We start from the raw sequence: 26,547 nt of genomic DNA on the forward strand, positions 1-26,547 counted from the left end.
ATGGTGTAGTTTACCTATACGTAAAATGAAGACAGTGCTAGCCCTCAAGGGGTATAGAGAAGCTTAATTAAACAAGAGATCCTCAGCCTTAATCAGACTTCTCTCATTTGCCAAATACATGGGAAATCCTTCAGTTTAGGAACAAATTTGACACCATGACAAATGAATCAGCTTTCTTACCATTTTGCCACTGGGAATTATTTTCCTTGGGAATAGATATTTATGAAGCTATAAAAATAAAATAAAATAAAAATGTCTATCACTGATTTCTCCATATTAAATGCTTTCTTCAGTTTTATTTTTCAGGGGTACCACCTTTGGGAATTGGATCCATATTTTACCTAAACCCACAGAACATGGCAGTCTGAAAAGTGCTCACTTAATTCCAGTCCAGGAGTAAGGACAGGTATGGCAGAAGATGTGCTGGGTGTGTGTGAGATATGATATGTGTATGGAGAAGTCCTTCCTCACCCCATCTCGTCTCTCAACCCCAACCCCTTCCTTCTGTGGATAAGGGAGTTTGGAAAAAGAGGGACACCATTGCCATGAGTTTAGTCTCTTGCGAGAAGGAACTAAGCATTGGTCTTGCCAGATGCTGGACATCCTTGGTTACATCCAGTGCCTTCGGTACGTACATGGACTTTAATGGGACTTGAGAGGTGCACAAGTTTTTAGGTGGCATTCAGAAACATGTAAGATCACATCTGTTTTAAAACCAGCGGGTTATTTTTAAATGGGAGTTGGCAAAAACAGGCAAAAGAGTTTCAAAGAAGTAAAATCTCAATGATTTCACCAAAATATTATCTATTTGTGGAATAAATAGACGCTGAGCCAAATAATTATGAAGTATCTAAATTCCACCTTCCCTCTCCCACTCACAGAATCTGCTTTAAAGAAAAATGCCAAATTAATACAAGAAAGAGTTCTCACGGTATCTCCTGCCAGGCTAAGAAGGTACAGAGAATATCCTGAGAAACTCTGTTCTTAGAAAATATTAAGTCTAGTTTCGCAATTTATTAAGGGTCCACAAAACTGAAAGAAATATCTAGTATTTTGGTATCTCACTTAAATAAAATTTGAACTCTGGCCCTCTGAGAGTAAATCAGTGCTCTGGATGTGAAATACATTTTTTTCCCTCCTAAGCAGAGTATATCAGTGGATCAAGCAGAAGCAGAGCAGTTTTCAAATATAGCTCCTTTCTTTTTACTTCTGCTCTTGGGTCCAGCTTCCTCTGCTCCAGCACTTGTCTGCTGGAAGATCAGCAGCAGGTGCTTGAAGCCAAATGAATCTGGGCCAAGTTTATCCCAGTTTTCCCAGCCCTGATCTCCGCAATGCCCTCCCATTCCCATTCACCCCTTCCCCCTTTGGTTTTGGGTCCTGCAGCTTCTCAGGACCCATCTGCTGCTTCCCAGCCCCACCTCTCCTCGGGTGCTCCTGGCTTTGTGCTGGCTCTCCCAGTGAGATCTGCCCAACAGAACAGAAATAAAGCTTAGCACAGGAATTTCCTCGCTATTTTACCCTTCCCAGATGCAGCCCTAACTATTTGCTGCTTCTGCTCCGTGCTATGCTTGTTGGTCGCCCTGTCAGTCCCCGCGTAGGCTCCGCTGTTCCTCAGGAAGGGGACAGCTAATCAAGAGACAATTCCAATTAGCAGTCTCGGGCAGTTGTTTGGATGGCTTTGGCATAGCGTTCAACAAGATGCTGCCTTCGGTGTTCAAAGCCTGTTAAAAATGCTCCCAGCCAGCCCTGCCTGCTCATTTCAACTTGCCGTGCTGCACGTCATTGTCCCCAGCTCCGCACCTACACAAGAGTTTGAGAGGCTGCACTGAAAACTGGGTCACCGAGCCGATCTAGGTTAAAAATATCCCAGATATTCTTTAATGAAGTGTCAACAACTATTCTCAAGCTGAGGAGCGACTGGAATACCTCCTAATAATCGTGCTTACATATGCAAAAAATATGCCCTAATCTAAAATGTATTTATAATATAAAGTGGAGTTCAACGTTTGACCTGAGCAAATCCCACCCTGTCACACAGACAAAGGAAAAAAAAATGTGTTGCTGTAATTTCCTTGACAGAAAAAAAAAAAAACAAACCACAAAACAAACAAGAAAGCTCACACATACATGTCTAGGCCAATGTATATGATAATGTGAAACAATGAGTTAGATTTTTCATGGCCATGCTGAAAGCTATCTTGTTAGTTCTAAAACTGTAGCCCATAGATGTGATTATTTTTTAAAAGTATCAAAAACTAAATATATACATACAGCCCTGAAAATTAGTTGATGAAAACTTCTAGTGACTTTCTATAGGAGTTTGGAATAAGAAGGCTTCACACCCAGAGCTATAAACACTCTTCTTAGGAAAAATAGCATAATGATGATTATTATTGCTTTTATTGGTGGTGGTAGTATAATAATTATACGATTGTTATTAATAGTGGTAGTATCACCATCTGGATTATTACAACCGCAGTAGTGACACGATGCCCTAATAAGATCCATGCCCCATTGTGTCAGTCATTACAAAGCACATAGTGAGAGTGAGAAAAAGTTTATAATCTAAGCAATTAAGGCAGACAAAAGGTGCAGTGAGAAGCAGGGGCACAAAGAGATGAACTGACACAAGAGCCCACGGAGAGAGCCAACGCTAAGCCTCAGATATCCGGAGTTAGCATCTACTTAAACACAGAGTTGTTTGTCTATACAAATATGTACATATTAATGCACATCACTTTATCCAGCAGGAAAAGTGCATACCAGGATTAAAAGGACAAAGAAAAACTTGTTATTTGTATTTTTGTATTCTCTCTATTTTTTTTTTTCCCCCTTAGGTAAAAGATATCTTAATCAAAACGGGACAGAGTAAAAGCAGTGCAAACATGAGATTTAGATTTGCTGGTGACTAACTCCAGTCAAAGCAATGTTCAAACCACAACCCATTAAAAAAAAATTATGAGAATAGCTGTCTGTAGGATCTGATCATGATTTCAACAAGCGATGGCAATGCACTTCCTACTGGGATATGGACAGCAAACAAGAAATTTGGTGGCATTCCAGCCGAGGAAGACTCTGGCTGATAGAAGGCAGACAATGTGCATTTTCTAGCACTGAGAAATTTCTTTCAGCTCCTGCAACCAATCATTACGTGTCCGAGTTCAGAAAAACCTCTCCTGTATTTTGCATATTTGATAACAATGAGCTCACTATGAAATAAAAAGGAATATTACCTTATTATTATTTTTCTAGTACAGTTCATTTTTTATTTGTATTATCATTTAAACATTTCGGATACTTGGCATTAAGTACTTGCTCTTACATTTACTTTGTAGGTGCCTCCTTACCAAGACAGTTTTATTAGTGGAACTGCTAGAATTAATTTAAAAAAAAATAAATTATTTTTAGATGTGTTCAGGTTTAAATAGGTCAGATATTTCAGACTCACTTGAAGTTCTGAACATGCCCAAAATATTTCAGCAGCTAAAACCCTTTTTTTTTTGTGTTGCATTTAAACAGACAATTTTTAAAGTTGCTTTTTGTCTTGGAGTTAGAGTCTCACCTTGTCATTTGGTTACACTACAAGTAATTTAGAGTGCAGGTTCGCATGTGACAGTTAATAATTGTAAACTCTAAAACAGAAAAATTCAAAATTAAGCTTTATATTGCATTTTTTTTCTTTTTAAATAATTGGCAAATAACTTAGTCCAAAGTACAACGAGGTTTTTAGTAAATGAGTTATAGTGTTCAGCTCAAATTCATAGAAACAAAATGACATTTAGCTACAAGATCACATTTCTGTAAAGAAAAACTGAAAGCTCTGCCCAGCCATTGCTACCAAACGCTGTTTATCTGAGCTTTAAATTCAACTCCCAAATTTGAATAGACTGCAGAGCTAGCAGTGTTGCTGAGGAGCAATATCAAAATATGTGCCTCCTGGGTCTAAAAACCACAAGTTATTTCAGCTTCTGCTAAGAATTGAGGGATTTTTTAAAAAGTTGAGTACAGTAAGTAAATAAATAAATACATTATCTACCTTCATGACCTTTCTTTTCCTGAAAGCAAACAGCGTCCATCATTTGTAACTTGACTTTCCATAAAAGTAACAGTTCATAAAAATCTGTGAAACTACTACCGGGAACAAACAAATTAAACAATGACAATGTAATAAAATAAAACTGCTGTTATACTCCTATAGTAGAAGAATTGCTTCTTCGCTGGGATTAATACATCTTGCAGAAAACAATTTTAAATAATGTGTAACATATGGATTCGGCTTTTATTATTCTTCTAAAAGAAGACAATTATATTTATGTGATAAACTGTTCAGTGTTAGTAGCATAATGTTTATATTACTGGCCACTTAAATAGTCTTTGGCATAGTTTTATAAGGAACAGCAGCCTCCAGATCTTTTGAAATCCATCTTACAAAGTAAGTCCTGTCTGTTACTGGAATGCAATGGTCTTGCATAGTTTTCTTGCTGGAAAAAGAAAACGTATTGCAGGTAATCTTGTTGTTAGAATGCATGCATGAAAAACTTTCTGATGTTTCAGCTACAACTCATATGACATTTTAGGGCTTTCTAAAAAAAAAAGTATGAAAGCCACGTAGCTGTTGGGAAACAGGAAAAAAAAAAAAAGCAGCTTTCAATTTTAACTTTTTGGAAATGAATGATCGTGATAAATTGTTTTCTGTAGTAAACCTCTTCAAGGTGTTTTTGTTAATCTGCTCACTTTTCTAAGCAGCCAGTTCTTTTGCTCTCTTATTTTGCTGGGAGATTACATTTAAGAAATGAGTGAGTTTCGGGTAGTTTTCAAGGAGCTGCTTTTGTCCCCGTTATATTCCAGATAATTTTCAAACGGATTACACGGAAACCATAGAAGTATTTATCTTGATATCTTACAGTGCTTCTGAGTCTAAACTGCATGCATTTCAAAAGGGAATAGGAATGTGTTACCAAATAAATATTTTCTATTGCTGCTGTGTACATAGATTTTATTGTAAGCATTGCCGGCACCAGCCTTTCTGCATTGCTGGGATTCTGCTATCCTGCATGTCATTCAGATAACATGATCATTTGGAAAAATTATGCAGGGTGGGTGAATGGATTTATTTAGGTTTATCAAAAGAGAGAGAGGGGAAAAAGAAATAATAATATCAGTTTGGGGAACGTTACTGTCCTCATTTTTCACTCCCGAAGTACAAGTTTAGTATTTTCAATTCTCCATTTCTCAATTGCTTTAAAAGTTGGGGTTGTTAACAAAAGATAAAGTGAAGGGTATGTCAATTTAAAGAGTCTAACTTAATGGAAGTGAAATCTGCATATTCAGTTAATTTGGGATTTATTATCCCAGTAACTAGACTTGCAACTGTTCTAAAACCGTGTTGACTGAAGACTTGAGAACAGTATGAGAGGATGGCTACCCCCACCCCCATTCTTAAAAGAAAACCTGTGCCTGCTGCTTCCAATTTAGTGCAATCATGCCTCTTACTGGCCAATACAAGATGCAGCATTAGCTGTCACATGCAAATGAGTATTCATGGAGACTTTGAAATGTGCAATAAAGAATAAAGACATGCATTCTGTGAATAATTGTTTTCTTTTATAAAACTAGATCCAAAAGGGAGTGCCATTTCACCCAGAGTCTATAGCTTTTCTATGGTTACAATCTGCTGTAGAAGCCAGATATTAGAAATGAAGTGTGGATAAATGGATAGAAATGAAGTGTGGATAAATGGAGGACTCCAGTTTCCCGTGCTGTCAATCTTTCACAGTACTACATTTGCTTAACAAGAAATAATCCAACACATGTTTGTGTTTCTTGCTATCTTGCTTTCTTTTCCAACTGGGACTTTTAAACGCACAGGGATGTAAAATAAAGTTGTCCATCTTATATTAGCTTTTTTATACAAAGCCCGACCTGAATTCTTCATTTTTAACAGCACAGGTACAGAAGATTACACGGCAGAACAAGCTTCACTGCAAACCTAAAGTCTTCCAAATCTTTCTGATATCACTTAGCAGGATGAGAGAGTAAGAATAGCTGGGATTTTTAGGGACTATTTAGACACAGGATGGGGAAACAAACAAAAAAATAGCAAGCTGCATGCAGATGCTTGCATATATTTGTGGAGCTGTGACCAGCCAAGCTGAGTTCAGACACACACCTATCCACCGAGACTGCAACCAAACAGTCTGCTAGAGAACAAACAGCCATCAACAATTTTGTTAATATTACAGCAAGGCATTACTTGGCCCTATCTTCTGCTGCCAGAACCCCATGTGCTGAGGCCAATAGTGGGAAGGACGTAAGCCGATGCCTTAACCTTTGCAGTGAACCAGAGGAGGTGGACGGCAGGAAGCATCTCAGCTCATTCAGACTTGGCCGAGACAGGACTGGATGGGGATGGCAGTGGTTAGCCAGGAGAAGAACAGACGCTAAGGATAAATGGTGCCTGGAGCATGAGGTCTGAGTGGTGTGGGCATGCCTGGAGGCTCGGCACCAGGAAAATATCCCTTGCTCAGAGCAACTCAGCGCCTTGGGTTATGTTTAATCTGAAGCTGAGAGGTCTCCAGCTGAGGCAGAGCTGCTCAGCAGGCAGGATGTGGCCCTGCAGGAGTCCCAGAAAGGCAATCAGAGGGTTGGGAGGCATTACATTTTTCAATTAGTCTGAAATAAATAATTCCTTGTTGCCCTGCTTGCTACATACCTTTGCTCATCAAAGGCAATCTCTTGAACTACAGGCACACACATGCAACCACACTGAAGAAAGTGATCACCAGTGTTCCCATTACAACTGATGCAATTACTGCAAACAGTAAGAGGCACAAATCTGCAAGGGGGGGGGGACTGAGGGTATTTCCCTCTTGCCGGGACGAATGCCCACCTACGAGGGATGAGCACTTTGTCTACAACCATCCCTGGGCTCTCTGCTTGGCCTGTGATCCACTGTGGCAGAAAGACGAACCATTCTTTGTAGCTTTTGGTCCGTACCATGCCTCCTAAGCAAGCTGCAAAGACGACCCTGAGTCGTCACAAACTTCCTTAGGCAAGTTACTCAGCCACTCTCCTCCTCACTTTCCTACTTACCAAAAACAGCTAGTAATATTTTGGTATCTCAGAGATGTTAGCACAAGCCCTCTGATACACATATCTGCTCATGTTTTATCTCCACGTGGTTGTTTCAGAAGCAGCTACAAAATACTCGGTGCAAACACAGAGCTCCACGAGGCTTAGTCATGCAAAACGCAATCGGTGATGGTGCCTCCCCACGACCACAGGAATGAAAACCAGGACCTCATTCACATGTAAAACCTCCTTGCAGCTCCTCAAGGGCCGGGTCCCTTTCCTCTGCAGCCTCAGAGCAGAGGAATTTAAAGTGGTTTATCCATGGGTCTTTGTGCCATGGACGCTGCACAGGTGGCCCCACCGCACTGGAGACGCATCACAGGGGAGACCCGCATTTGAAGGTCTAATTTGGCTTTGCATTATTCTGAGCCCCACATCCACATTTCGGAGGGTGACTGCAGCCTTATCTGCAGTCTCTGTACACAGTAGGGACTTGGCAAATGGAGTTTGGTGAAATGGCACGGCGCACCGCATAGGAGACTGACTATAAATCAACAGATTTTGGCTCTGCTCCTGGCTCTGTCACTGATTTACCATGGAAACTTGGGCAAATCTTTTACTCTCCCTATTCTTCATTTTCCGTACCCATAATGTAAAGATAATGATGCTGCATTGCAAGCTCTTTTGAGATCTCGAGATGTTAAGTGCTAAGTGCATTTTATTAACATTAATAGCACCCAACCGAGAGGATGCTGTATAGCACTAGCATGGCTGTCCCCAGAAAATAGATTGGTGTGGGGAAAGTGTGCATTTTTTAAGCAGCTTAGACATTGCTCATTCCCATAATACTTCCACAGCACACAGGAACAAGATCTGACCTACTAAAACAAAAGAAAAAGCGCCATAAGGAGAAAATTTCTAATGTGACCTGTCTGTCATCTTATTTCAAGCCCGGGAAAACTTTGGGATTTGCTAGGGATTATCAGTGATTCTGCGTGTGGTTATTGCACTCAGCCACAACCACACAGCTCACAACTTGTGGTGGAGACCACTTCCATTAGTAGGCATTAATCACCATTTTATACACTCCCATTCAGCTATCGCTGAAGAGACATTTAGTAGATGTACTTAGTTATATCCTATCACACTTTATACGTTACTCAGTTCTAAAATAAGTTAATTGTACTGAATTATAATCTAGCTCTTGCATTTACAGGACTGCAGGATCTTACAATGTATTTTTTTTAAATGCCATCTAACGTGATTTGTTATTTTATGCTTCAATCTCCAATATTTCTGCTCAAATATGTATCACAACATACACAGTAGAGTTATGAAAATTTATTATTAATGCATGTTTTTTTCCACTGCTGAAGATAGAAGAACTTTGTTGTGCATGTTATAAAATGTTAAATATTAGAATTATTTAAAGTTAATAGGATGCCAAAGAAAATGACTAATAATACATTATACAATTAGATGCCTTTCATATTAGTGAATCCATTAACAAAATAAAATACATTCAAACAGAAGAGTTCTGATTTGCAATTTTTAGCAAGGATCGCCCATGTGTAAAGCTAAATTATTTATTCATTTAAAAAAAAAAAACAAAAAAACTGCTGGATACATCAGTCTGCAATTATTTGCATTATGTTTGAATGCTTTATCATGTGGCTCTGATTCAAAAATACGTATCTCTAAGTTGCTTTAGCATCTTCATTTGTGCAAATCATTAAACACAGGGGAAAAAAAAAAAAAAAGTAACATTTTCTTTCTCCAGATTCAGCAGGACAGCTGATGATACCACGAGCCCTTGGTATTGCTCTGTCAGGTGCCTGTTGGTTATCACTGTTTAACCCAGATGTCCTCACGTGGAGTTTCACCTCTCTGCTTTGCCCCTGTTTTTCTAGATATTGTCAATTCCCGCCTCGTCCACCTGAGCTGAAGCCAGGAATCAGGCAGCTCTGCTTTACATTACTCAGGTACCATAGCATACTGTTTTTCTGAGCAATACAAGTTATTTTGAAACTAGTTATCCTGTCTCCTCAGCTGATGGCAACATCATCCTTGAAGAAAAGGTAGCAAGCATCTAGCTTTTCTTACAGTAAAAACCAGCTTTTAGCAGCACAGTGACAAAAATCTTCCAGCCATTTTTCTCCTGCATTTCCCTTTACTCTTTGCATTGATGCTCTCTCTCTAGAAAGGCATGCACCTGACACCCAGTAAGGAAAGCTGCACCAGGAACAAGCAATCTCCTTCTCCTCACATCCATCTTCTCTTCACTGCTGCCATCTACTTAATTAAGTCATTGTCAATCTTCTGTAAGCATGCAATGTTGGTTGATAGAAATGTGTTTTGAAATCCCAGTTTGTTTGTTTTATAATTATCTGATTACACAGGAAAAAAAAAAAAAAAAGACAGATCTCTGGTATATTACAATAAGTAAAAATCCAGCAATAGCACTATCCTTTTCTCTTTCAAGAGATTTTCTCACCTCCGAACAGTCCACGCAATCCAGTCTTTACAACTTGTGGGATTTTAAAAATGTGATGAATCCAATTGTGGCCAAAGTTTGGTTACATCATTTTAACACTAGTTTCAGGTTAGAGATGCCTTTTACTATTTTTACCCAGTTTATGAGAGGTGATGGATGTTCAGAGTCTGAAAAGGTTTATTCCAGGATTTTGGCAAAACTATTGCCTCAAAATATCTCCTGCCCATATACGTTTCAACGTCAATCCAGGCTGCAAATCACGGATGAGCCAGATCTCCCATGTTACATCGGCTGGTAATGGGGAAAAGAAGAGGGTCGTAGAAAAAGATTGTAAACTAGCAGATTTGGCTGCATCTTGGCCACTGCTTGTGAAATAGGAGGGCAAAAACATTATAAAATATTTGTCCCATTATATTCAACGCTCCGTATTTTGATTATATCAAAATTTTACTGCTGTTATGTTGTATTAATAACAACAGAAATAATACAAAGAAGAGATGATGCGTTGAAATTAGAACCACAGATCCATAGGTGGGTTTCAAAAGGCATCATTCTCAACTCACCCCGAGGTGTTTGCCCACGCCAAGGGTTTTGATTAGGCTTGGATTACTACAGTGGGGCTGGGAAACAAAACCTTTGATCTCAAGAGATCTGAACAATCCTTGTTACTTTTACTGACAACAGACATGCTGCAGACTGAATAGTGTTAACATTCAGATGAGAGCTGAAAACTCAAGTGAGAGCTATGCTACGTTCTCACTTTCAAGACTCTGGTACCATGCATAACTTTGAAATTAAAATACAGTGTGACTACCTCTCTAAGTGTTTAAATTAATATATTTAATGATTCCTACAGTAATAAGTCTAAAGTGAAAAATAAGGCTTAGAAGAGGAGCAAGTACTTTTTTTTTTTTAAATATTTGTAGTATGTATACTTACAGAACAGCTGGGTACGCTTTTTCTACACAAGAATTTGTAATAAATAAATAAATAAAAATTGTTTTGGCCACTAAATGTACATAATATTTTTAATATGCATATAGTTATTAGGATTTTTTTTTTTTTTTTTTTTTTTAAGAGACAAGGGTGTAGTCAAGATTTGATTGCGTTGCCTAAATTTAGGTATCTAATCCTTTTTAAATGTTCTAAGACATCTTACTTGGCTTCTAGCACCTAATCTCCAAGGGCAGAACTCTCCTATACCTTCGGTGCCAGCCCTGCGAGGGTCAGTATGATACTCAGGATCCTCTCAAACAACACTAAATACCAACAGTTAGGTAACCGATTCAAGACCACGATCTTCAAAGAATCACATAAAGGAAGATGCTTTCCAGGACCATGATAACTTGCTCTTGCAAAAATTCCAGAGTAACGCAGTAATATATATATATTTTTAAAAACAGGAATGATCCATTTTAAATTCAAACGTGATTTGAGAATTTCTTTAGAAAACTAATTTATTTTCAGCAGGAATTTACTTCTAAGAAAGATTATATCGACAAATGAGACAGTCAAGAAGAGAGCATAGGTTTCCTTTTAAAAGCAAAAGTTTCCAAGGATTGTAGAAGAGAGACTTTAGCTTTTCTCCTTTTTTTTTTTTTTCCTTCCTAGATATTTTTCTTTCAAACATTTTTCAGATTAACCCTCAGTGTTGTTTTCAGCACTCTCACCTCTCACTAAAGTAACTAACAGAGTTCACCAGTGAAATGCATTACCAGTCCCCCTGTCCTCCATCCCCCAAATCACTCTCTACTTAAAACATTTGTATCTACCACAGTATTTATGGTTTTACCCATTCTCAGCACACAGGGGACCACAAATGCCACGACAAAGCCTGATTTTGTGGTGCGGTAGCTCCTCGTCCCACACCACACCCTGCACATCATTACTTAACATACACCCACATTTACCGTTGCCCCTTTTTGTTGCAGACCCTATTGTAAGTTCATATTTGTCAGCTAGTATTACATACAAGCCACAGAATTACAGATAATGACCACAGGGGAGAAAAATACCCAAATATTAGGCCATACCATGATCTCGTAAGACATTGATCACAACCAACTCTAATTAGGAACCATTCAGTTGAGTTCTCCAGGACATCCATCTCCCTGCAGCACAAGATCATCCCCTTTAAGATATTTTGATGCTTGGTTTAATTTATGTGCAGATATGCTTGGCAACCCCCAGCTTCTGGAGATTATTCCACTATCCGAAAAATCATGCAGTTCATAAGTTTTCCTGTCATAAATTTTACCAGATGACTTGATAAATTACTTCTTTTCCGTGTTATTTTGGAGCTCTATGTAATAGTATTTCCTATAGCATTACTGTCAAACAACAAACCCCATCAAAAAGTCACCCATGACAACTATGAACACCCCCCAAAAAAGCAATCCCTTGCTACAGTGTGCAACACTATGGTCCTTCTTGGTGCTTAAAAAACCTCTTCTTTAGGGGTTATCAAGAATTTCTTCAGCTTCCTGAAGTGTTACTAAGCAAAAAGCTATTGTAACGCAAATAGTGCTGCGGTTAGAAAAGAAATAAAAGGCATGTCTTAAATGCTTGATCATACACTACATGCCATAAAATCCATGGTATGCTTGTGGCTGACCACACTAACCTAGCTGACTGCCTCTTCTGCTCCCATTCTACCGACTTACTCATCTCAATGTTGAAAAGAAAGCACATGACAATACCATTGGAAGGGGAAACTGCGCTGCGTCTAGGGCTACGGGTTGGGAAATTAAGACTTTCAATTCCGATTTTGTTTATTTATTTATTTTACATATTGAGAACAAAAACCCAACATTCTAGCTTTTTTTTTTTTTTTTAAATATGTGATGCACAATATTAACAAAAGAATGCAAAGCTTTGGTTGCAAAAAAAAAATTAGTGTTCCCATCAGGTTCCATCACCAGGCTCACATTTACTAATCAATGTTTGGGTACCATATTTTTTTGTTTGTTTGTTTGTTTTTCCGCCCCTCTGGAGAAAGAAGGGTAAGATGTGGAAATGAAAATTCTTTTGAAAGCAAAAAACGTTCTGTATCTTAAAATAGACATTGAAACGCAGAGGCAAAAGGGAAGAGCCCACACCAGTAACATGCACATATTAATTGATTCCCCAACTACTGTGGGCTCAATTACAGTATTTGTTGTCAAGAGTTTTAAAGCTTGGAAAAATTAAAAAAAAAAAAATCTTGGCTACAGCTTGGCATATGCAGGTCTTAACCCAGAAACAAGCTGTTTTATAATTATTTCTGAAAATTGCTTCAGTCCATTTTATTTTCTGTGCTTGCCTGGGAAGTGTGAAAAGGAAAGAAAAACCTATTTTTGACTCGAGGCTTTCAAGACATTTTGGTTCTCAGCTAGCAAGTAACCCAGTTTGAGCCTGATATTTCCGAGATGAACTTTGGACCATTCTGCTGGCTTCGCACTAAGGCTGGCTACACGCGTAACTGCTCGCGGAAGCGAGGAAGGCTTTGCTGCCTGGGCTGTACGTGATCGCACAGACTGGCAAAAGCAGAATGTCACCAAGGCAGAGGGTGGCTCCAAGGTTAGGTCCTACCCAAGACACGTTCACGTCTTTCTAGGCATACTCACATATGTCTTAAAAATGCAATCAATAACCTCCTAAAACTTCTAAAAATTCACAAGATGGCAAGACATAATGGGAAACCACAGCAATGCAAATGCACGAGAAATTAAGGATACACAAACAAGGAAAACTGTCCGTGTTGTAATATTAAAAATAAAGCAGGAAACGATCCTGTTGGACCTTCACATTTGTAGCTGCTCTCTGGAAGCTGGCAGCTGACGGAGGACCTGCTCTCCTCTGCCCACGGAGCCTTTGGCAGCCGCAAGGCTGGGGCTGCTGGCTGCCTTTGAAATGGATATGTCGGGTCAGTGGGAACACTGGGGTATTTCTGAATGGGGAGTTTATTTCTTTAAAATAATAATAATAACAAAAAAATAAGCTGTTAAAAAGAGCTGCTTTTTTTCCCCCAGCCACCACTTCCCCCCGACCCATAAACCAACTCCCCTTCTAAAACCACCCAGCCCATTTGTGCTGACCCAGCGGGTCTGCTCCAAAGGCAGCTCCGGTCCCGAGGCAGAGCCAGCCGGAAAACCGCCCTGGTTCCTCATAGCCCAGGCTCAGACATATGGTCCCAGCAAGCTCACATAATCAGCAATAGTTAAAAAAAATAAAAATAATAAAAAAAAAATCCCTAGATTTTGCTCCTCTTTTCTCATAGTTCATTGATAAAGAACATGTCAGTAGAGTTGAAGAATCCTGCTGGTTAAAGGTATCATCCTTCGCTGCTCATATGGTCTGGGCTCTTACTTGTCAATTAGATTAATCCAAGCCATTTTAGAACAATAAATATAAGTACAGATGGAATATAAGCATATTGAAGATTACTGTTTTTGACGGCTGTTGTTTATTAAATCAAAAATAATGTTGCAATGAGGATTTTGTTGATATTTCAAATGGAAAGGAAAAGTAAATAGGAATCAGATACTCCTTAAGAAAAAAACAACCCTCCAAAACAGCCCATGGGTAATAAAAAGGCAATGATTTTTCTTACAATGCCACCTATGAGCTACCTTTAGAGAGGGGATATGGCACCTATAAACTCAAAACACTAGGTATGTTGAAATCCATAAAATTTCCAATTACTGCTTCAGGATTTATTGTGCACATATGGAAAATAATACTTGTAAAAGAGAAAGGGGTTTGTGCCTGGTGCTGTCAATACTGTGAAGGATGGGGTGATTATAAAGCAAATTAACAATACTTTTAAATGTGCATTCACTTATCTTTCCAATTAAATCCTTGTTAAACAACTGCACAGACAGTAATGGTGCTTCTGCAAAGCACTGATCAAGACAGTTTTATTGTAATTTTTACTCTGTAACAATTAATCAAGTAGGCATTTTCTTTATTATTAAATTATTTAGTTAATAAATATTCGCAATCAGTTCGCATATTTGTGGTTTACATTTTACTTTTAATTTTTCTTAAACTGCATTTTATTCCAGGATACTCTTATAGAAGAAATAGCAGAAAAATTTTAATCCTTTTTGCCAAAATGTTTTTGTTAACCCAAGGTGGTGTCAGGGAAAGAGTAAATTCACCTTTTCCCCCACGGTGTAGTTACAAATTCAGATAGCCGTCTTTTCACATATTTTCTATATTCCATAAGAAACGTGCCTCTCTCCAGTAACAATATCTAGCCTCTGTAAAAATTCATATGTTTCCCCTCTTTGGTACATAAGTATAGTAACTGAGCAGTAAAAACACAGTAATTGACCTTTGGATGCTACGCGGTGTTTTGCAGTTAACGCACAAGGTATTGCAAATGAAATAACGGGATGCAAAGGTCATCTGTACTGCAAATACCAAGCATTTTGCAAACAAAGCATTGGATATAAAGACAATTAGGAACTCTCTTGTATTATGTATGAACCAACACTTGCTGAATGAACCAATAAGTATTGAAATTTGTATTTCTATGGTTAGTTTCCCTGAACATATATGCATTAGGATAGAATCTCAGTGTTTCAGCAATGTCTTATGAACCCTTTATAGCTCCATTTTTTTCAGTTAATTTAGTACTCATGAAAATTGCTTGTTTGACAGTCCTAGAAATTGAATGTCTTTCTGGCTACCCAGCAGACTAGTGCAGGAGGCATAAAGAACTAAGTTTCTGTCTCCTCATTCAGCAAGGGTCTCTGGTCTTCAAACGTGGAGGGCAACGGAGGGTTTGCTGGGACAGAGATGTGGGACACCGAACTACAGGGTTTAATGCAAGGAAAGCCTTACCTCATTATATCACCATGTGCATCAACATGACGGCTTAGATCAGAGCAGGGAGCACGCCACAGATTCACACTCTTACATACTAACACCCTTATGGATGAACCCTGTTTTTTTTTTCTTTCTTTTTTTTTTTCTTTTGTTTCTTTCTTCTCTCAGGCACTTTTTGCACCAGCATTAGCATTTCTGATCAGGTCAGAAGCTTGATTTTGAAAGGCACCTTCCAGCTGTCCCCTCTTTCATATTGTATTGCCACTCTGATTACAGATCTGCTCCTGGGGGCCCTAATGAGCCCTGAACAGCCCCACCTGGGCTCTCCCCACCCTTTGGGCCAAGGCAATTGATATTTTCAGTAGCATCCTTATACCCTGGAAATGCCACCATGTTCTACGTGGCTTAACAGACATACTTATGATCATGTACCCCTTCTAGAGGTGTCAATTAGCCCTATAAATATCTGAAATGGCTTTAACTTACTAGATGGTGCTAAAAATCAGCAACAGTCCTACAGATTTTTCATTAAATTCCCAAAGAATTACTAAGTACTACTAATATATACATACGATATTCCTGAAGTTGCAGCTATTAGACTTAATATTATGAAAAGTGTAAGAATGGACATCTCTGACTAATGTCTGTGACTATTATACAAGCCTGTGCCATAGGTTCACAGCTAGAAATATTAAATTACTCCTAATTCAGTTTCTAAAAACACAATTCTTTCAGCACTTTTAGACAAAGTATGAATGTCTTGATGTCACTAGTGGTCCAAACAGCTTGCACTGCCTTGATTCACTGATTTGAAAAATGATGACTTAGAGTTTCAAAAGTGCTGAGAGATGTTATAGCTTGGTCCTCTTATGATCAACTGATCTTTTCGGCTCTTAATGGGAAAATAAATCATAGACAAAAGATAATCCTGTTGCACAGAAGCAAAAAAGGTGTGATATCAATAGACTTTTATAGAAAAAGAAAACTCTGTGAAAGGGATAAAGTAAATAAGGTAGTTTGTTCTGCTGATGTTCCTGTTGTCAAGGTCAAAGCTCTCTTCAAGAGCTGCCTACCTCAAGAAATGAGAATGAAACGAAGTATATTCAGAGAATTTAAAAGTGGAATAGATATGGAGCATTTTTTTTTTTTTTAATTGCAAACCCCTTCCCACTCCCCTCGAAATATAGAATTTCAAGGTTCCTTTTAGATTTTCACTGTTCTTTTTTCTTCTTTAATGATAAAGCTGTCAATTGTTAGTTGTTTTCCTTTCATATTCACCAGTTTTCTTAGTTCATTTTTGATGCTGCAGATGACATTAACTGTATAGAAAAAGGAGCCAAATAAAGCTCTGCTATATTCTAATTAATGACTATTCTAATAAAAAGTACTTTGATATGGCAGCCAGCCTAGAGTCTCTTCTATGATCTTTAATTTTCAATATGATACATATTATTTATATCCTATAAATGTAGGTGTAACACAATAGCAGAGCAAGCAGGAAGAAACAGCCCATTAAGTATTTGGCCTGTATAAGAACTGATTGCACAGTCAATCTCTGCAATGTAAATAGGCTTTTTTAGAACATTTGTTTGCATTTATAATTAAATTAGACTTTCACTAAAATGAAGGCTCTCTATTGGAATGTTAACCAGAAAGTCTTATTTAAAAATGCTGCTTTCCTAGTGACTTTTGTGAGTCCATGGAACAGTATCTGAAATTCGTGCTGTCACACCTGGGGGGACACCAGGTGGAGACCACTACTGCCCTTCCAAGCACACACTAAAGTAAATCCTGTTCCCCCGATCTGCCCACGGTGTTTTTTGCAGGTACAGGGAGCTCCTGAGACATGGCTATTCGCCCAGCGGAAAGCTGATTAGATCCCCTCCTCACTCCGCTCCACACCCCTTTTTGTTGCCTAACCAGCTCTCTGCACCTACAACTTCCCTGCTGCTGCCTGATGGGCCTGCTAGGTAATCTGTGGATCTGGCTGTTCTGAAATCCATTTAGGGATTAGGAGGGACCACGAAGTGGGTATATATCTTCCAGTCAGCAGCCTGGAAGTCGGGATAATATTAGCAGGATGCTAAAACACACACACACACACACACACACACACACACACAAGCATCCATGACTGTAGAGCCACACCGTGAGTTAATGGGCTGTTCCCTGCCTGTAGCTTCCTACCTAGCAGAGAGAAAGGATGTTATTTAAACAAATGAAACAGCGATCTGCAATTTTAAAGCCATTCTTTGTGCCTGAATTACTTCGTGAAGGTTCTGATTAGCAACTGTTAGATTATTCTTTGGGGGCTGAAATGCTGGACTCTCTCCTTTCCCCTCACGTGGTGTTGGTGTCACCCCTGAGGAATGCAAATGTGGCATTAGGGTTTACAGCAGGGCGTCTTTGGTACGTCTGTGAGCATCTACCTGAATAAAGACTAACTTCAGACCTGCCCAGATATTTGCATATCTGAGATTTTAACGGGCATGTAAGGGGGCTTGGCTGGATAATTTCACCTCCAACTGAAAATTTATTTCATTATGATACAATATGCATGACTGCTCTAGTTGTATCAACAAAGACTAACACAAGAAACAATAATTGTCACAACAGATAACATGATAACATAGTGCTCCAACAGCATTATTTCTCTTTGCATTTTCTTTGGTCACTCAACAGGCAGGTTTACTGCAGGTGCCCTAAGTAGCCAGTGTCAGAGTGGCTTTAATGTACCATTAACTTCACCTACATATATTCATTTTTCACAGTGGTATAAACCAGAAGAAAAAGGTGCCCGGTACCTCTGTGCTGCAAAAAGCCAGCTTAGACTTCTGTCTAGCTTTGCAGTATCAGCCCATCTGTTTTAGGTGAAAACTTGAGCAGTAATGTTAACCTCAAGTACGTTAACCTTTGGATGCCATGAGACATGATAGACAGGACCATTATTTTTATGGCACATTTTTTCCTGAGCAAAGATCCTGGGGAGCGAAGAAGGATAGAAAATCCTGGGTTTGCCTCTCCGTCTCCAAACAAAATACAGTGCACAGTCACTTGGAAGCCAAGGCAGACTACATTATCGACACACAAATACCCAACAGCCATAAATCTAAGGGAACCCAAGTAACGAGTCAAAACCATGAGCCTGATGATTTATTCAGTCTCACTGAATTTACTGGCATAAATACTGATTCCTCATAAAGCAGCTTCCAGGTTCAGCTGAAGACAAGACTGGTCTGGAGCAGCTGAGAAGGTTGCAGACAGATACTGCTCCCCTGAAACCTTCATTAGAGCTGTAAATGCAGGCTTGAAGGTGGGAGTATTCTTATGTGACACCACAATTATTATGATAATTTTTGAGTCAAAAGCCTTAGTTTATACATAACACAAAACCAATTGAGGAAGTTGTTTTCCAACAATTACCAGCTACAAACAAACAAACAAAACGACATACACTGCACAGTATTTAGCAGTTCCAGTAATAGTTTTCAGGTAACCGTGAAAGAGTGAAGAAAAAGTAGGATAAAAAGTTGCAGCAGCTTTGCATTTATTCTTGATTAATATAAGAGCATAAAGTCTTGAACACAATTTAAGATTTTTTTTTCTTCCAAATTTCTGAAAAGCTTAATTTGTTTTTCTCATTAAGTGGGATCAGGGGGTTCACTGTCATCAATGGTATTTGCTAAGCTATTAAATGCGAATATGTTTAGTCTTTGCCAAGAGTAGTACACTGTTCAGAGAGGTCAATGTATTTGCCATATATCCTAATTAGCTACCAATATCAGCTTCCACACCTGTAACAGTATCTATTGATCAATGTTAGATTCCTTTAGCTACATCTGTGTACATGTGTACATACGTACATTATATGCGGAATCTGGGGCAATACATTCATTAAACAAAACCATAACAGAATGGTTGGTTCTAATTCTGGTTCTCAAGTTCCCCAAACATTCACCTTTCTTCTTCTCATTTCCTGGGATCAAATCTTTGCCTTATTGAAATCAGAGGTAAATCTTCCACTGATCCCGTCAGAGCTGGGACTTTAGTTTTAGTATTCCCTTTTCAGTTCTTTTCAGCACCTTTTTCTCTTTGTCTGTTTTCCTTTGGATCCCTGTTCTATTTTTAGTTTTGTTTAACTTTCAACATCCAAACAATCTGCTATTTTTCCTTTTATTCTTTTTTTTTTCTCACTTTGATTCTTTGGTTTTCTACATATGCTTTGTTTTTGCCACCTTATTTCATTTATCCATTTCCTCCTTTTTTCTGTTTGTTTCTCATCTCCTGTTTAACTACTATTTTCCTCTGCTTACTGTGCTGTTTTTCCTCTCTCCTAACTGACATTTCCCTCTGTGCAATATCTTTCTACCTTCCCTTTCCTCTCTTTTCCAAAACACAGCTCATCATTCTATGCCACTAATGTATAGCAGATTCTGAAATTCTGTCATCTGAGACAGTTAAATACTAAACAAAACATTACCAGGGTGGAGGAATCACTTACCCTGATTGACAACAAATCGTAACTTCTGTATTGTTGCCAGATTGCCGCTAACTCTGTATATTCCATCAACTTCTAGACCTGAAAGAGAAACACATATTTCATTTTAGATCATATAAGTATTTTTCTTTGTATGTCTGTCAAGAAGCCAGAAGCACCCTAACAAGTATGAAGAAGTGCAGTGTAGTGAATGACTGAAAAATAATCCACCTGACAAAAACTGAAGTGCCTCCTGCCTGATTACAACAACAATGAAAAATAAAAGTGGTGGATTAGCTTAAGTGAATACAAAATACCTGACTGTAATTATCTTGTAATTCTGTCAGCAGAATACGATTCTGCAAAGGTATTTGAGTGTGACGAGAAAGGAAGAGTGAATTAGCTCTTGTGTTCATAGAGAAGGGCTGTTTGGGATACGCACGACAGTATGTTAGCCGTGCTGAAATGCGGGGTGCTTCTACTAATAGCTTGTATCAATAGGGGAAGCTTCTCAGTCTGGGGCCTGGGTTTTTCAGATGTGAATTTCTGAGGCTGTGACCTTCTGAAATAAAGTGGTGAGATGCCCACTCTGAAATCATGACGTGTGTGAGACTATACACAACTAAAGCTTCTCTACTATATTCTTCATAGCAGATCAGACAAGTTTGAAGCTGAAATTAAATATCCCAAATAGCATATGCCCCGGAGTGCATTTATTCATTAATATAGGCCATCCTTTTCAAGGACAACCTGACAGTCTTGTTTCTCCCTGCATATCTACTCAAGGTTTATCTTCTAGGTGAAACTAGATGTCATACTCCCTTTTGTGACATATTATCTCCTACAGCAAGCTCTGCTGATATGACTGTTTAAAATAGCACTTCCAGCCCCGGTTGCATAGCTCTAGCATTTCAAAGCACATGGGAACTGCTCTCCTTTCCTTGGGGAATTAGCTATTGTGCAAACAATGACCGAATCTGCATGCTTAAAAACTGAAAACACAAAACTGTACATTGTCATTCCACATTTAAGACTTGCAAGTAAACAAGAAGCTAAGAGAATCTACACCAAACAATTTTTAAGGCTACTCATCGCTTGGAACACAAGTTTTAATTAGCTTTTGGCAAACAATTTCAGAGAAAGCCTTTCTCGTGGAAAATGTTAATTTGTCAAAACAAAATATTTTCAAGAAATATTTCAGTTCTGACAGTGTGTCTAGTGGGAATTTTTCCTTTTCCAATTCAGGGTGAGGAAAAGGGAAAAATGGAAAGTATAGGAAAAAGTGAAAACAAGTCAAAAAGCAACTCAGAAGCCCAGTTGTAATTACACTTAAACAGGAGGGAGCTGAAGTTCAAGTCCTCATTTCAAAGATACTTGCATCATGCCTTGGCAGATGAGTGCCCCAAGCAGCAGCGTCCAATGTTTGGAGGTAATGTCACTATCTTGAGGCTTTTTAAAAGATTTAATTTTACTTTTGCTTCAGACAGAAACAAATTACTGTTGCTTTTTGTTTGTTTGTTTGTTTTTCTCCCTGCGAAATACAGTTCTTACTTTATGTCTACCCTGCTAGGAACTTTCTGATTTGGTTTACAAGAAATAATCTATTTTAAAGAAGAATAACAATTCCATATTATACATTGGTTATCTATTCCTCTTATTAGACAATTTTCTACCCTGCACCTGTGGGTATCCTGCAACATAATACTGAAAGTGATGATTCATTTCAGGAAGATCCCCTTTGGTTACAGAGGGATAAAGAATAAGTTTATTTAAGAGAAATCAAAAAGGATTTGCCAATCAAGAACGCTTGGAAGTTATCCACCAACTGGATATATAACATATGAGCAAATGGAAATTACTAAAATGTTTAAATAATGCAATTTTATCCTAAAACTGAGGAGATTCATTCTGTCTTAGAAAGGGGAAAGTGAGAGACCAAAAGTAGTTTCTTGTTTAGGAATATGGGACTCCTGTTGGTAACAGATTAAGAATTGCATCAAGTAAATTGAAGTCTAAACCAAAAAGTAAAGAGGAAAAATAAAACAAACAAACAAAAAGCCCCAAAACAGAATGTTAACTTTTGTTTGGATTTAACTCAACTCAGTTCTCAACCTATTGGGATATGTGGAAGTGAAAGCAATACATGTCACTTTGGGTGAAATAACAGTGTCTTGCATTAATAGCATCAATTTGGAACAGCTCAACCCCCTCGGTATGAAACTACATAAATTATCCAGATCGAGTGAAAATGACAAACTATGTTGTAAATTGGAGGATATTACATCTTGCAAAATGATGTGGAGTATATAAGTGAATTATTATTGTTATAAATTTACTTTGGTCCAGAAACGAGCTCTGATTAGCATTTCATTTGGACACTATACAATATGGCAGGGAGAAAAAAATCCAAGAATATCAAGCCAATTATAGTGTTCACGTGCCATCAACTTTCTGCTCCAAGAACTTTGAAAGTTAAGCCAAACCAAACCAATGTAAATTGGTGGATTTGGACATCCTTTTCATGACCACGTTATCTTAGCTGGATTGTTAACAACTTATTTTGGAAATCCAATTAGGCGCAAAAAAGAGAGAGGGAGAAAGAAAGAAAGAGATGTCTTTACAGTTCTAATGTCCTGATTTTGTGAGCAATTTTCAAAGCAAATTTACTTTTAAGGGCACCTCTATCAAGAATAAAAACATCACTGCACTGCTGTCAGTGTTTCTTCACGGCAGGCTATAAATACTTAGGGAACAAGATGAAACAAAAGTTGTTCAGAGTTTCCTATCTGGTGCTGGCGTTCAAGTTTAGCGGTAAAGAACATTTCAGGAAAAATATTCATTTTAATAAAGTCCAACTGCTTGCTCACTGTAGGCTGACCTTCTTGTGCTTTGGAGTGGGTTTTATCAGAAATGAATTACTGGATTTTGCCCTGGAGGGGAAGAATTACCTTATTTGCTTTATATCCCAAGCTCCAACTTTGTTTTTGTTTGTTTTAATGAGGAACCTGAGAATAGCTTGGGCCTGCAATTACAAATGGCAGCCAAATACTTGATAAAGAATTCAATGTTTCCATCCTTCTAAATTTTGTAAAGGTATAAGAAATGTAGGAAAAGGATGTACTCAAGAATACATCACTTTAACACCCTAACTATAGGCAAGGTTTAGCTTTCATTATAAATTCACATGGGCTTACCCGATAAGAAAGTTAACAGGCAGCCAAATTCAGGTTTGGTAGGAATTCATAAACAATCAACATGATATACACTCTGCAGAACTGCACTGAAGGTCTTAGAAGAACTTTTAGTTAACAACATTTCTTGCACTCCTGCTTTTAGCCAAAGTGGAAACAACCATGCACGCAGGTCAGTGCCAACTCCAGTAGCAGTTTGAGCTGGAACCAGGCAGTGCAGAAAAAGCACTAAAAACCCAGGCAAAGGAAGAGTTCAGGTGATATCCAAACAAAAGTTGTAAAATGTTAGGCTTTGATACTGCTTGAAGTTGTTCTGATGCTTTATGAACTGGCTTAAATGAAATGCTGTCATTAATCCTATTTTGGTGCAGAGAATGAATCCCTCTCCCAAATCACGCTGCGTTCTGCCTAAGCTTAATGAATGTTTGACAACATCTTAAAATTGAACATATAACAGGAAATTCGGGGGGATGAGGGGAAAGTGGTTGGGGTGTTGGTTACATAGATATTTTTCTCTCTGTTTGTTTTTTTAACAAGATTTAGAACTTGAAACATATCATCTTAAATGATACGAGGTAACTTCCTGCATAGAAACCCATGAAACTTTTACAATTAATGCATCCTGAAGTAGGTGTGGTCCCCAGGCCTGTTAGGAGTTTTATAAAAGAAACCATCGTGCTGGATTCAACAACAAAGTGAAGTACAAACTTGAAAAAAGGCATTCTTTAGTTAGTCCTTTCATTTAAAATCAGTTATGTTCAGGGCAAAAATATTGTATTTCAAAGGAGCCTATTATGCCTTCCCATAAACAGAAAGATCATACGTTTTAAAACTAAAGTATCATTATGTAATCAAGCTGTTGTATTATAAACTATTTTGTGGGCTCAGATGCCCAGGGCTATCTTTACAAATATTTCAGAGGTCATTATCAGGGTATGTTCTCCCTAAAACTATAATTCTTTCCTCCTGTTTTCATATACATCTTACCATAAATACCTGAGTTATAAACATTTTTTTTTTTAAAGTTTACTAAGGGCACAGAAATGAGGCATGAAGTCATTTAAAGAGGCAGAAGTGTGTGAATGCAGCAAACACACCAATGGCAAGCTGATGTGACTGATGAGAAAAACACCACAGAACAGCATACAACAAAAATAGTTTTACAAAAGATCAATACTTCTATGTCATTAGAAGGAAAATCACGAAGAGTATTAATGAATAAATTCAACATATTAAAATTCAGCACTGAAAGCACTGCATCTAGATTAGGGTACAAAAGGTACCTGGGCTTTCGGGTGAATATAGGATACATTTATTTATTTATTTATTTTGTCTGACACAATGGAAATCAGAGATGAAAATGATGAGAACAACAAACCAAGCCTGCGTTACACCACGAAGACAGTAAGAACATGAAGGCATTAGCAGCACACACATGGAATTTATTGCATGTACAATGAGGTGCGATGCAGAGGTGGTGTGGTCAGAAGACGGTTGAACCAGCAAACCTGGTACGCAGCTCAGGTTGAAACGAGCACCAGCTTTGTTTGAACACGAGACTATTTGTGCTCAGTGGGGTTTTCAGCGCTGGTGACATCTTTATCCTGCTTTTTGGGGTTGTGCTGTGCGGAGTTAAGCATGCCCTTAAACTCCTGAATAGTGGGGCTGGAGATGGACACCAGGATTTGCTCTGTTCTGCTGGAATGAAATCGTAACCACCCTTCTTGTGGGTGCCATACAATTGCCAAGCTAGACAGCTCCACCAGCCAGACAAGAACAAACAAACCTAGGAGACTGAACAGCAGGTGATATTGGAAGTCACTCTGAAGGACAGAGAGATAATTGCTGTCATAAAAAAAATACAGTTTTCACTTACCAGTGATCATAATATACACGTGTTTTTCATTTGCAAATAAAATATAGAGAAATATTTCAAAATGACTAAGGTTGGAAAGAGTGGCAGAAGAGTTACTCTGATACTGTAAAAGCAGTAAGAGGGATGCACTCGGAGACTGGCTAGACTGACCTCGGTCCCAGACAGTCTACTTAAATAATTAATTCATGACTCTATGAACAAATAATTCAGAGCAAAATATAATTAATCTTAATCAGCATGGTTTCATGGAAATCAGGGCCCTGTCTAGCAAACTTGTTGCATCTTTTTGAAAGACTAGATTTTTGACAGCTCTGGATGATAAAGACAATGGTGTTGAAATAGTATATTTGGCTTTCCAAAATGCTTTTGACTCAGTACCACATGACATTTTGATTAAAGCACTTGCATTTTATGGAATTAACAGGGCATATATTACATGGATTAAAAATTGGCTCAATGACAGACCTCAAAATGTGGCAGTTAATGGGAGATATCAGTTAACAAGGTCATAACTGGAAGAGCTTGCAAGAGTGGAGCTCTCAGTCCAGTGCCATCTAATACCTTTATCAGAGATGTCAGCAACAATAAAAAATCTCTGTTGGCAAAGTAAGCAGATGACACAAAGATCAGGGAGGACAGGTAAAGTTACAGAAGGTCTGAATTGCCACCTTAAATGGTCTCAGTCCAGTAAAATAAGTTTTCATATGGAAAAACACAGGGCACACCCAGCACTCTGGACATAGGTTGCCAAGGACTTGGGGGTTATTTTAGATAACTTAGCTGAACAGAATCTCCCAGTTCAGTTCTACAGCAAAGAGGACTAATGTGATCCCTTGAATTATAGAAAGAGGATATCAAATAGAAGGGGGGAAGAGACTGCACCTCTCCATGCACTGCAAACAGCATCTCCAGTAGAACACTGTATTTGATACTGAGGCAAATAAAATGAAACATAAAATACATTCATTGTATTAAAGAGAGGAAGGAAAGATGACCTCTCTATGGGTACTTTTCACATGATTTGCAGGCACTGGACTCATCACCTCAGAACTGCCCAGTTGCAGAACCTCTGACAGGTAAGCCCAAATTGAAAGTAGGATGAACAAGGTCTAATTTTTTCTATTAGTTCAAGACCGCATCAGATTTTAGTAAACACAAGGGTAGTGGGGGAAAGAAGGAAGGGAATAATTGTACTAGCTCTTAACAAGCTAAGAAATGAGTCTATAGGAGGTGTCTGACATGAGGTTTGGTGAATCTCTTTAGGAAATTAGCTAATGAGAAATAATCCTATGTTTGACTGCAATAATATCAAGAAGATGAGGGGCATTCCTACATAAAAAGAAAATCTCATTTTTTCTTGTGGTAATAACTTCGAGATGCAATGAAAGGAGAAAAGCTTGACTAAGATCTTATTGTTTTCAAGACCCCGTAGAAACTGTTTAATGGAAGCAATTACAACACTGAATATGAGCATTACACACTGAGAATAAGTAACAAGTGAATATGATGGATGATATACTTTATTCTGTTTCATATCACTTGATGGTAGAATTTCTACTTGGATATTTATACACAAATAAATAAGGGTAGCGACAGTACAGAGCGAGTGCAATTTAAACTAGCA

At 38.3% G+C, this 26,547-nt stretch overlaps 1 protein-coding gene across 5 annotated transcripts in view; it reads right to left on the bottom strand.

Annotated features, from left to right (window-relative positions):
• ARHGAP15 (Rho GTPase activating protein 15) overlaps window positions 1–26,547 on the bottom strand; it is a 332,393-nt gene that overhangs the window by 86,143 nt on the left and 219,703 nt on the right. For all 5 annotated transcript variants that reach the window (XM_083841824.1, XM_083841823.1, XM_083841826.1 and 2 more), the window contains one exon: window positions 19,881–19,958. In XM_083841824.1, coding sequence (XP_083697950.1) covers window positions 19,881–19,958 — 78 coding nt within the window. The remainder of the gene's footprint in view (window positions 1–19,880; window positions 19,959–26,547) is intronic.

The sequence above is a fragment of the Anser anser genome, assembly GCF_964211835.1.
Source record: "Anser anser genome assembly, chromosome: 6".
Lineage (NCBI taxonomy): Eukaryota > Metazoa > Chordata > Aves > Anseriformes > Anatidae > Anser > Anser anser.